Source organism: Pseudophryne corroboree, chromosome 2, assembly GCF_028390025.1.
Source record: "Pseudophryne corroboree isolate aPseCor3 chromosome 2, aPseCor3.hap2, whole genome shotgun sequence".
NCBI lineage: Eukaryota > Metazoa > Chordata > Amphibia > Anura > Myobatrachidae > Pseudophryne > Pseudophryne corroboree.
In genome coordinates this window covers 836,011,558-836,022,267 of record NC_086445.1, presented here as the reverse complement: position 1 = coordinate 836,022,267, position 10,710 = coordinate 836,011,558, and the positions used below count along the sequence as shown (strand labels likewise).

The 10,710-nt window shown below is 45.0% G+C and overlaps 1 protein-coding gene across 1 annotated transcript in view; it reads left to right on the top strand.

Moving 5' to 3' along the window:
* Positions 1-4,759: 4,759 nt before the first annotated feature.
* MAP7D2 (MAP7 domain containing 2) overlaps positions 4,760-10,710 on the top strand; it is a 295,213-nt gene continuing 289,262 nt past the window's right edge. Inside the window, exon 1 of the mRNA XM_063955748.1 lies at positions 4,760-5,104. Within this exon, the coding sequence (XP_063811818.1) occupies positions 5,044-5,104 (61 nt within the window). The 5' untranslated portion in view covers positions 4,760-5,043. The remainder of the gene's footprint in view (positions 5,105-10,710) is intronic.

Below are 10,710 nucleotides of genomic sequence, written 5' to 3'. Positions count from 1 at the left end.
TACACAGAGTGAGATCGACTGTTCCAAGGAATCTGGCAGATCTCTAGTAATCAATTCGTCTTTTAAACGATCCGAGAGCCCGTTCCAAAAAGCAGCCCGAAGGGCATCATTATTCCAGCTCAGTTCAGAAGCTATAGTTTGAAAGTGAATTGCATACTGTCCCACTGTACGAGAGCCTTGTCGAACTCGGAGCAAGTCAGCTGAGGCAGCTGTCGTCCTGCCAGGCTCATCAAAGATCCTTCGGAATGACGCCAAGAAGTTGGTATAACTAGAAAACTAATGGATCTGATCGCTCCCACAACGGTGACACCCACTCCAACGCTGAACCCTCAAGCAAAGAGATAATGTATGCCACTTTAGACCGATCAGTAGGGAAGTTATGTGAGAGGAGTTCGAAATGTACCTCACACTGATTGAGGAATCCACGGCAATTTTTTGGATTCCCGTTATAACGAGGAGGAGTGGGAAGCTGAAGGCGTGACCTGGTTCCAGACAAGGAGGAAACATTGCCAGAGACAACCACTGGAGTGGATACTGAAACTGGAGCTGGAACCACTGAAGCCAGCGAAGTCTGGATTTGATCCAGCCGGCCAGATAACTCCTGGAGATAATGCATCACCTGATTCTGTGCTGCTTCCTGACTCTGTACTCGGGAAACCAGGTCCTGCATGGCGCTTGCCTCTGGGTTCCGATTCCCCGGGTCCATGTGGCCTGAGTATACTGTCACTGGCCTAGACTGAGGGTGTTGTGAACTCGGGGATTCTTCCGATGGTTGGGAAGAGGAACCACAACGGAGCTGGAAAAGGGGAGGCCTAATATAGGATTTCCTCATACAGGACGCTGACAGTGGAGTTTGATGAAATACTGAAGAGCTTTATTGCAGGGAAAACAACTTAAAGTCAAATGCCAAAAATTGATAAATGAGGGAAATGTCCAGACCCACTGAAGGGTTTTGTGAGCAGTATTAGAGATGCTGGTAATTGAAGAAACTGTGGGTGATGTTTAAAAGTCACTGATAACTTGAGGAACTTATAAATGATGATTAAAGGCACAGATGGATGAAGAACTTGTGAGCGGTGACAGAGACGCTGATGATGTGAAGAACTGAGGTGCAAGGGTTTAAGACGCTGTTTGATTTGTAGAACTTGAGAACGGAGACTGAGACGCTGAGGAACTGAAGTGCAGGGGTTTTAGACGCTGTTGATTTGTAGAACTTGAGAACGGTGATTTAGGCCCGCAGCCACGCTGATTCCTAGGAGCACTGGTGACTGGAACGCAGAGAGATATACCGGCCGCTGACTTCACTGGAACCGGTGCAGCGAACTGGCAGCTGAAAATGCCGGAGACACTGGAGTACAACTGCAGAGATCCTTGCCGGGAACAAGAGCGCTGGCATCTACGTCAGGGAAAGACGATACTCAGGCACTGAAGCTCTGTCCGGCGTCTGACTTTAAATCTCCCGCCAGCGCTGGATTGGCGAAGCAGTCTGATGACGTCACCTGCCCCCCGTCCACGTGATGCCGGGTGTCATGGCGGCGCCCATGCCCCGGAGAACCGCCGGGAGCCGTGCAAGCCAGACGCCGGAGCCCGTGGCCCACCGAAGGCAAAGGCCGCAACACCGACCAGCAGACACGCAGGGGTAAGCGCGGCGAATGCCGCCTCTGGTGTGTGACAGAAACAAGTACTCGCACACATTGTCGGCTGAGGTCCAACGCTCAGAGATGTATATATTTGATTTTAAAAGGGTATGCATACAATATAACACATGTACAGTATATATTTGATTACAGAGTTACAATTACACAAAAGCAGTTGTAGTCACATGAGGATCAATCTCAGCCACAGCCAGCATACTTCACCCTATTTGCTCAATTCACAGTCCGCTCTATCTTTGAATCTGCCTCAACAGCAACAAAACAGCAACAGAAAAACAGCAAACAGCCCTTCTTGGGTGAGGGGAAAATACCTATATACTGTGTATTGGGTGAAGTACATGTCTGGGACTGAGTCTTCTGTTATTGGTCCAGGGGAGGGTGATCTCTCATTCATGTTGTGTTATTGGTCAGTTCATATGCAAGCAATGTCCAGTTTCAAGATGTAGATACAGGAATTAACCACTGGGAACCTGCCCACATGCTTTCTCAGGAATGTCCTTTGTTCTCATTAGAAATGTGGCTTCATATTCCTGCATTTAATCATAACTAATCATTGCAATGTGCTACAATCTAACCACAGCTATTAAATTAACACACTCATTCCCCTGATCATTTTGACACCAAGCATGATATGTTTAACCTGTTCCGTTCCAATAATACATATATAATATATGATGTTATACTCTATTATATAAATACGTTATAATGTCTGGTGCTTGACATGTTTAATTTATGTGTGGTATGAAATATGTGTTGAATATATCTTTGTGGCTTGTCTGTGTGAATGCGTATGCTACCATATATAGCTGTGCACACTGCGTGTATGCTCACGCACAGCGACCCATCTGTTTGGAGTTTGTATGTGATGTGTATCTAATATTTTTGACTTCGACATTACCTATTTTTTTTACATATTAATAATTGTGTGTGCAGGTAAGAGCAGAAGCTTGCCCTGGGCGTGGTCCCTCAAAGTCGCTTGGCCTGACTGGCGCAGTGACCGGTACTTCTGCTGGTGTCAGTAACTGCGTTGATTTACCACACTCATTGAGGTAATCAGTAAGATGTCATGGGCATCGATTCTCAGATTGGCATATCTGGAGATTCGCCACGCTGAAATCGTGACACCTAGAAACCCTGTTTTCATTTTTTTTTAAACACCACAGCTTATATACCCTTTAATTATTTGGTAAGTTTTAAATTAAATCAAACAGGGTCAACTGCACTTGTGCTCTTAGGGTGAGATTCAAATGTTATTATGTCACCATATTATGTCCCAGTACCGGCTCTCAGAGGATTTGCTCATTGTCAGGGGTTCTGCTTGTTGTCAGGGGATTTGCTTGTTGTCAAGGGTTTTACTCATTGTCAGCGGAATGGCCGCCGCTGCCGCCACCACGGGTCTTCTGTTCCGGTGGGGTCTGCCTGTCCCTTTCAACCTTTTGAAAATGTCCCTCCCAGAATGGCTGCTGCCTCCTCTAGCATTTAAAATAACTGTCTCCTCTGAGGCGGCAGCCATTTTTGGAGGTACATTTTCAATAATAAGACCAGGGGCCTCTCAGTAGTGGGCACTGACGGGTGCTGATCACACGCGGCATGTGTCCCGGGCCCTCCACTCTCTGTCAAAGTGGCTAGTCCTTGGGACAGTTGTGCCCCCAGCACCCTGCTGATGGCAGCTCTGCCCATTGGCAGCAACATTCGAATAGCTGCCGGCAGGAGGGGGCGATAACATTTAAATCTCGCCCTTAAAATTGGGACCCCGTGCACAGCAAAAGGGTGCGTAGCCTGGCTCATCATGGGCAAGGAACGTGGCCTCAAGGCATCCCCCTAATTTATCCAGGACACCTACAGAAAACATGCTTACACACACACACACACACACACACACACACACACACACACACACACACACACACACACACACACACACACACACACCCTCCCCCCCTCCCCCCTCCCTCCCTCCCCGCGGGACAATCTCGAACAGGAGAACAGTTTGGAGGTACTGTCTGCATCTGGGATGAGAGCATACCTCCCAACATGGACTTCTCCAGGAGGGACACAATACTCTGCTCCTGGACCTTCCTCTTAATTTGTGATTGCTGACACCTGTTTTGAACAGGTTCATGGATAAGAAAGGAGTTTCAGCACAGGTGATGGCAACCATAAATTAAGAGGGAAGTCCAGGAGCAGAGCATTCTGTCCCTCCTGGAGAGGGTCATGTTGGGAGGTATGTGAGCAGGGCCGGTTCTATGCCTTTTTGCGCCCCGGGCGAGAAATAGGGCGTGGCTTCATACAGGGGGCGTGGTCAGTTACGCGTTCTGTACAGTAGTAGCGCCGCTGAAATGCTGTGCGGTGCGCGATGACATCATCGTGCACCGCACAGTAAAGGTCCTCTCCACGAAGGGAAACTAGACGTTACGCGTCTAGTTCCCTTCACAGCGGGCTGCGGAAACGGGCAGTGGACAGAGGGGGACACCGCAGTAGCGGATCTTGCCATGGTGCGGCGCCCTCCGGAAGGCGGCGCCCCGGGCAAAAGTCCTGCTTGCCCGTGGCAAGATCCGCTACTGTGAGAGCCATGCAGTCACATAGATGCGCCATTTATTTCCGTGCATGCAGCAGCAGTTGCAGACAAATTGAGTGCAACTCTGTAACGGGTGGTCTTCAGTATGCCGACTGACGGGATCCCGGCGCACAGTATAACGGCGCCGGGATCCCGACAGCCGGCATACCGACACATACTCCCTCGTGGGTGCCCGTAGCGTGGCGAGCGCAGCGAGCCCGCAAGGGGCTCATTTGCGCTCGCCACACTGCCGCTAAGCCGGCGGTCGGGCTCCCGGCGCCGGTATGCTGGTCGCCGGGAGCCCGACCGCCGGCATATCATAGTGAACCCTCTGTAACAGGTCCTCTTTGTTTTATATACATATGTAAACATACATGTAATGTATTTTTCCATTCAGATTTATTAGCATTCCATCCAACCTATATTACGTCCATTCAGTCATTCAATCTGCAATGAACAGGCACATGACCAAAACAGGTTGAGTAATACAGAGGCTTCAGAAACCGGGCGTTAATGCCTCAGCGCCCTCCCCTTTGTCCACAGCATGCACTTAATGAAAGGTAAACCGGCTTAATGAGCTGCCAGCCAGCAGAAGCAATCCGCCTGTGGCTCTGCCCAGCCCCCTGCACTGCGCCTCCTTCCAGCTGCCATTAGGCTGCGCCGCTGACAGCAGAGTACAGAGGAGACATATGCTGTGCGTCTGCCCACTGCCATCACTACGGCTATCCCCACAGATGTGACTGCTAGCGAGCCGGTGCAGCCATCCCACAGACGGGACGTGATTTACTGAATACACAGGGTCACTAATAATTATTATCATAGGCTTGCAATATGGCGGAAGGGACCGGGACGACTTCTCCGCAGAGCCCTAGAGGGGGCACCGTGGCCGCAGGTAAGATTGGCAGACGGCCGAGTGACGGTGGCATGCAGTGCCTCATGGGGTGCCATGTCTGTGTGCGGTACCTCATCATAGGGTGCCCATGTCTGTGTGCATTGCACCTCATATTGTAGGCTACCTGTATGCAGTGCCTCATAGGGAGCTCATGCATGTTTGTGTGCAGTGCCTCAGGGGGTGCAACGTCTGTGTGCGGTGCCTCATAGGGAGCCCGTGCATGTCTGTGTACAGTGCCTCTGTTAGGTGCAGTATATGTTCCAGCAGCTGTGTGTGCAAATGCGGCCAAAGTACAGGTGAGGAGGAAATGAATCAGCTTCACGAATTTAGCAACTGCAGACTGTTAATTATTCTGTTTTATTAATATCTTATCTTGCAATAACAAAATTATAATGAGATTTTCTGGATGTCATTTTGGGAAATGTGTCTATCCCAGTCTGTAAAGGGACATATTGAGGCAATCTTTATTAAATACCAGCATTTTGTCCATTGCTGTACAATAAAAAGCACATACAGGCTGATGAAAACATCTATGCACATATTAATCTGCAGTCTGGTTGAGGCAGCTTAGGAAACATTTTAGTCAATTATGGGCTGGTTTAGCCTGAGGATCTCTTCCCTCATATTGGAGGTTGTGATAGATGAACGCTGATACATCCCAGTTAAACCATAGCTGTCAACATATTTAAAATGGTTTCCATTGACACACTAAATTGTGGGTGTGCCATGGAAGTTTGACAGTCTCTAGGTCGACAGGTCAAAAGGTCGACATGAGATTTTTTATTTATTTTTTGTCGTTTTCTTCGTACTGTGACCGGGAACCCCAATTAGTGCACCGTGTCCCCTCACATGGCTCGCTTCAGATTACCGTTCCAATCATAGTCCACCTGGATTGTTAAGTATGAAAAGGTAAAAAAAAATTGTGAAAAACTCATGTCGACCTAGAGACCCTGTCGACCAATAGTGGTCGACCTATACACTGTCGACCTAGTTACTGTTGACCTAGAGACCGGATCCCGTAAATTGTGTACCAACTGACATTTCAACCACACATGTTAAATGTGGTCATATTTGGCCTTTGGTGGTTAACAATTGCTTGTGTTTGGGAAGGTCAGTAACGAATGCGCCATTGGATTTAATACAATTGACCCGCGTTTTATACAGTATTGGGGCACACTGCCCAGGCAGACAACAAATTGCAGTCCTCCCAAACGCAAGTAGGAACCTGAATGTGTAATGGTGTCATTGCAAACGGTAGGTTCCAATAGCATTCCTATTTACATGCATTGTACTAGTGTTATAAATGCAAGTAAATGCTTGTATTTTAACACCAGTGGGTATGAAGCTTTACTGGCAGTCAGAAGACCGACCCAGAGGTTAGTACTGGGGTTAGGTTACGGGATGGGTGGTTTAGAATTAGGAGTAGGCTGAAAATATTTACTGTAATCCATTTTGGATGCTGGCCGCTGTGTCTTCTGATTTTCAGTATTATGTGTACAGAGTCTGATTATGTTGTAGACTTTTGATATGCAGTTAAAACCCAAGGAATTAACCAAGAATTGGACTATATAGCCACATAGGAATTTAATAGTGTAGTTTCCAATATGGAAAATAAAGATGTGAACCAGAACAAATACCTAATATTCTAGGACCATCCTTATAAACTAGGGACTGTGCGGCAATATTTTAAAATGAGCCCCCCTAATCACAGTCTGCTCTAAAGACTGCCATCTCTCCTTGCACTATACACTGCAGTCATATTTGTTGTACTGGATAGCCCTGTCCTTGCAGCTTCTGTGTGTGTATGTGTTCTTTAATGTTTTATAATAATCCATCAAACAGTCCTCTAACACCTGTAGGATTTACAATTTCTTTTAATTTATTTTTTACTTTAAAAGATTACGTTATTTTGCTAAATCTGCAGTTAATATTTATATTCTCACTTTGGTATATGTATATATTTTCTGAATGTTATAACTGCTTAATACTATAGTACAAGGTTTAGAATCTTCTGGCAGCTAGTGACATATAATGTGTGGAATCCCAGCTCTAACCTCCATTGAAGTCATACAAAACACTCAAATATAGTGATGACTCTTAAGTGAGTAGCATTTTGTTATTCATTGTATTGCATTTTTAGAGGCATGTCATGACAGCATAAAGGACTAATATAAACACTACAAACCCAATATAATATTTATAGAAGGGTGGAATGGGGATTTACTTTCTTGGTAACCCGTAATTTAAGTTTATTAAACAAGTGTTTTATTATATTCTTCTGGTGTAGGTTATATACTGTAGTATTTAAAATTATACTTTCAAAATAAATAGTCGTCGTTGCAGATAATTCTCATTCTTGCTTTCATACTAAACCAATGATTAACCTTTTCAAGGGATCAGTACGTATTACCGCCGGACAGAATCCCGGCGGTCGGAATACCGACACCGGGATCCCGACCGACACAATCCCGACGGGGGCGAGCGCAACGCAGCCCCTTGCGGGCTCGCCACGCTTCGGGCATGGTGCCTCACTACGCTCGGCACACTAATTTATTCTCCCTCTATGAGTGTCGTGGACACCCACAGAGGGAGAATATGTCGGGATCCCGGTGTCTGTATTCCGACCGCCGGGATTCCGTCCGGCTGGATCTTGACCGCATACCCTTTTCAAGATAACCTCATTGTGCAGAGATAGGTTCCTGGCATGTAACATTACTGGAATTCTGCATTGTTGAACCCCTTTTCATCCTAAATACTGGGTCCACGCAAAGGGGCTAAACCCAACTAAAGTGCTGGCCGGCCAGCGAAAACGGTCACTTCTTGCACATTTCTGCTTGAGAATCTGAAATGTCGGAGCCGGCAGCATGTGTACCTGTACGGCCGCACAATTAAATGGTGGTGGATGCCCAAACAACGATTGAATCGCCCCCAGAATCATATGTTCTCAACCAAGTGTGGTACACCTATGCTGTACAAGTCCATCTCCAGTGTCCCATAGCTGTGTTTACCAGTGGCTGTCTGTTTTAAATTTATTCTTGTTAAGCTGATTCCATAGGTGCCTGATTACATGAAGATCTGGTGACTGGGAAGGCTTACGTTAGGCAGAGTTCACCAATGCTATAAAATCATGAACCTAGGGCCTAATTCATCATGGATCGCTATTTAGTGAAGTCGCAAATTGAACGATTATCGAACGACTGTGCAGCGTTTTGCATTGCACACACGTGCGCAGTAATAGCAACAGAAAATGCGTACAGATCATAATTGCAATGTAGCCGCTGTTTGACTGAAAGTCGTCGTTTCTGGGCGGAAACCTGCTGTTTTCTGGGTGTGTCAGAAAAAATGCAGGCATTTTTGAGGAGAGTCTCTGACGTCGGCACAGACCACCTCCAGGCTGCCTCAGTCGCAGATTACTGGCAGCCTCAGACCTACTCACATTTGCTCAGACGGCAATGATTCTTCGATGTTCCAGAAATTGCATATGCATCTGCGAGTGGATAGCAATCTGTGACACATTTGCAATTTTGCACGGAGTTTGAAATATGTTTCATATAGATTCTTCCATCCTTATGTCAAGCAGACCAAGTCAAAACATACTATTGCCAGAAGTTACATGTCATGATTGAAATGCCATAGAAGTAGCTTATTGTCAAACTATTTAAAGTTTGTAAACGTCAAAGAAGTGTGCCTATTTATAAGATGTTTGTTTTCAGTATCTAATTTGAAGATCAGTAACACTTGCTATAGTTTGTATTTATTCATATATTTACTATTACATATTAACATGTTGATTGAGTTATGTTCTTTCCAGCATAATTGCGTTATTAGTAGGATATTATCTATTATAATGAATGGCATTCCCTACTCCTTTTCACATGACAGATTTTTAGCTACATCTTAATATATTTTGTTCTGGCGGTCACTAGAATATGGGTGTTTTCCCCATGGGGACAAGACCCATTTAATGGTCTTTACTCCGACCAGAGTATACACAGAGAACCTATACTTAATGAATAACCACCGTATGATATGCTATTTTATTAAACCTACATAGTGTCATTGCATGTAATTTAACAATTTGACAAGAGTATGTAGAAAATGCAAATAGGGCATTGTAGGTTTGTTTCAGTGCCGAGTAATATTAGTAATGTCAAGATTATATAATATCATTCTAGTCTTGGCAAATCTTCAATGTGAGGTTTGCCTATGTCCCTATTAGATACATATCCGGATTCTGTGCACCATGTAAATATATTATTGCTTATAGCAAATGTGTGATGCCCGTAGACTGTTTCCTTCTATATTACCAGTTCTGTCATCCAAAGGTACTGTATATAAATGTTGTGCTTTCCCCTCTAGTGTGCCCTCCTCTCTGGCTTGTAGTGGAGCAGCACTGCCAGTGACCACATTAGGACCCAGTGTAATGACCCTGAAATATTGAAATAATTGGGTTATCATTGAAGGCATTGATGTCACTCGTACCATCTAAAGGAAACCATATTACACTAGAACTGTCTGTTTAAAGGGCCCTACACATTCAGCGATGTTCCGCCGAGGTGCACGATGGCCGATACGGCCGGCGGGGGGTAGGTGACGGGGTGTGTGACGTTTTCTAAACTCCCCCGTCAACCGGCTCCATAGCACTGCAATAATATGGACGAGATTGTCCATATTGGCCTGCATGCATAAGCAACGGGGCACCAATGATGAACAAGCGCGGGGCCACGCATCGTTCATCGTTGGTGCCTACACACTGAACGATATGAACGAGTTCTCGTTCATTAATGAACGAGGATGTTCATATCGTTCAGTGTTATCTTCCAGTGTGTAGGGCCTATAAGACCATAGACCCAATAAGGATAGGTAAGCTATTCTTTCATTTAAACTACTTATAATATCTGCATAATATTCAGGCTTCCACTTATTCGCATTGCAATGTACTGACACAAGGGATAATGAAAGAGGTTTGAGGTGGATTAAAAATGGGAACGAGAATGGCTGCTCTATAAATTTTGTATATTCCTAGTCAGTCTGAAAGGTAAGGGTCTGTGTGAGTTATTATGAAGTAATGGGTTGTATGATTTAATATAACACTGTATTTCTCAGGCTTTAAATTGTTTACTTTACTTAGCTGATTTTTTTTTTCCTCCCTGCTTCTCAATATTTGATTTGGCCAGCAAATATGTTTTTACTTCACCTAGTTAGCCTATTGCTTATAGTGACCTGTTCAAATGTTCTCGTATAAGCACAAATTTTATAACGTCTAATTGAAGGATCCTTTCATAAACCATCTTTTTGTTGCATGATCTGTACACACATGGAACAAACTAAATAATGTAAGCAAGTATAGACCATAATGACCATTCAGTCTGTCCACACAGTGATTTCAATAAAGATTTAGATTATCAAAATCCGATAATACAATTTCTAAAATGTATTCAAATTTTATATCACAGTGCAGTCAATGTATTTCTATGAAGGGTGTGGCAGGTCTGTACCGACTTATATACAGTATGGAGTACACTCAACTAGAAAGTATTATCGTGTTGCCTCTTGGCAAAGCAAAGTTGCTCAGCAGAGAAAGGGAAAGAGATCGGGGGCAAATC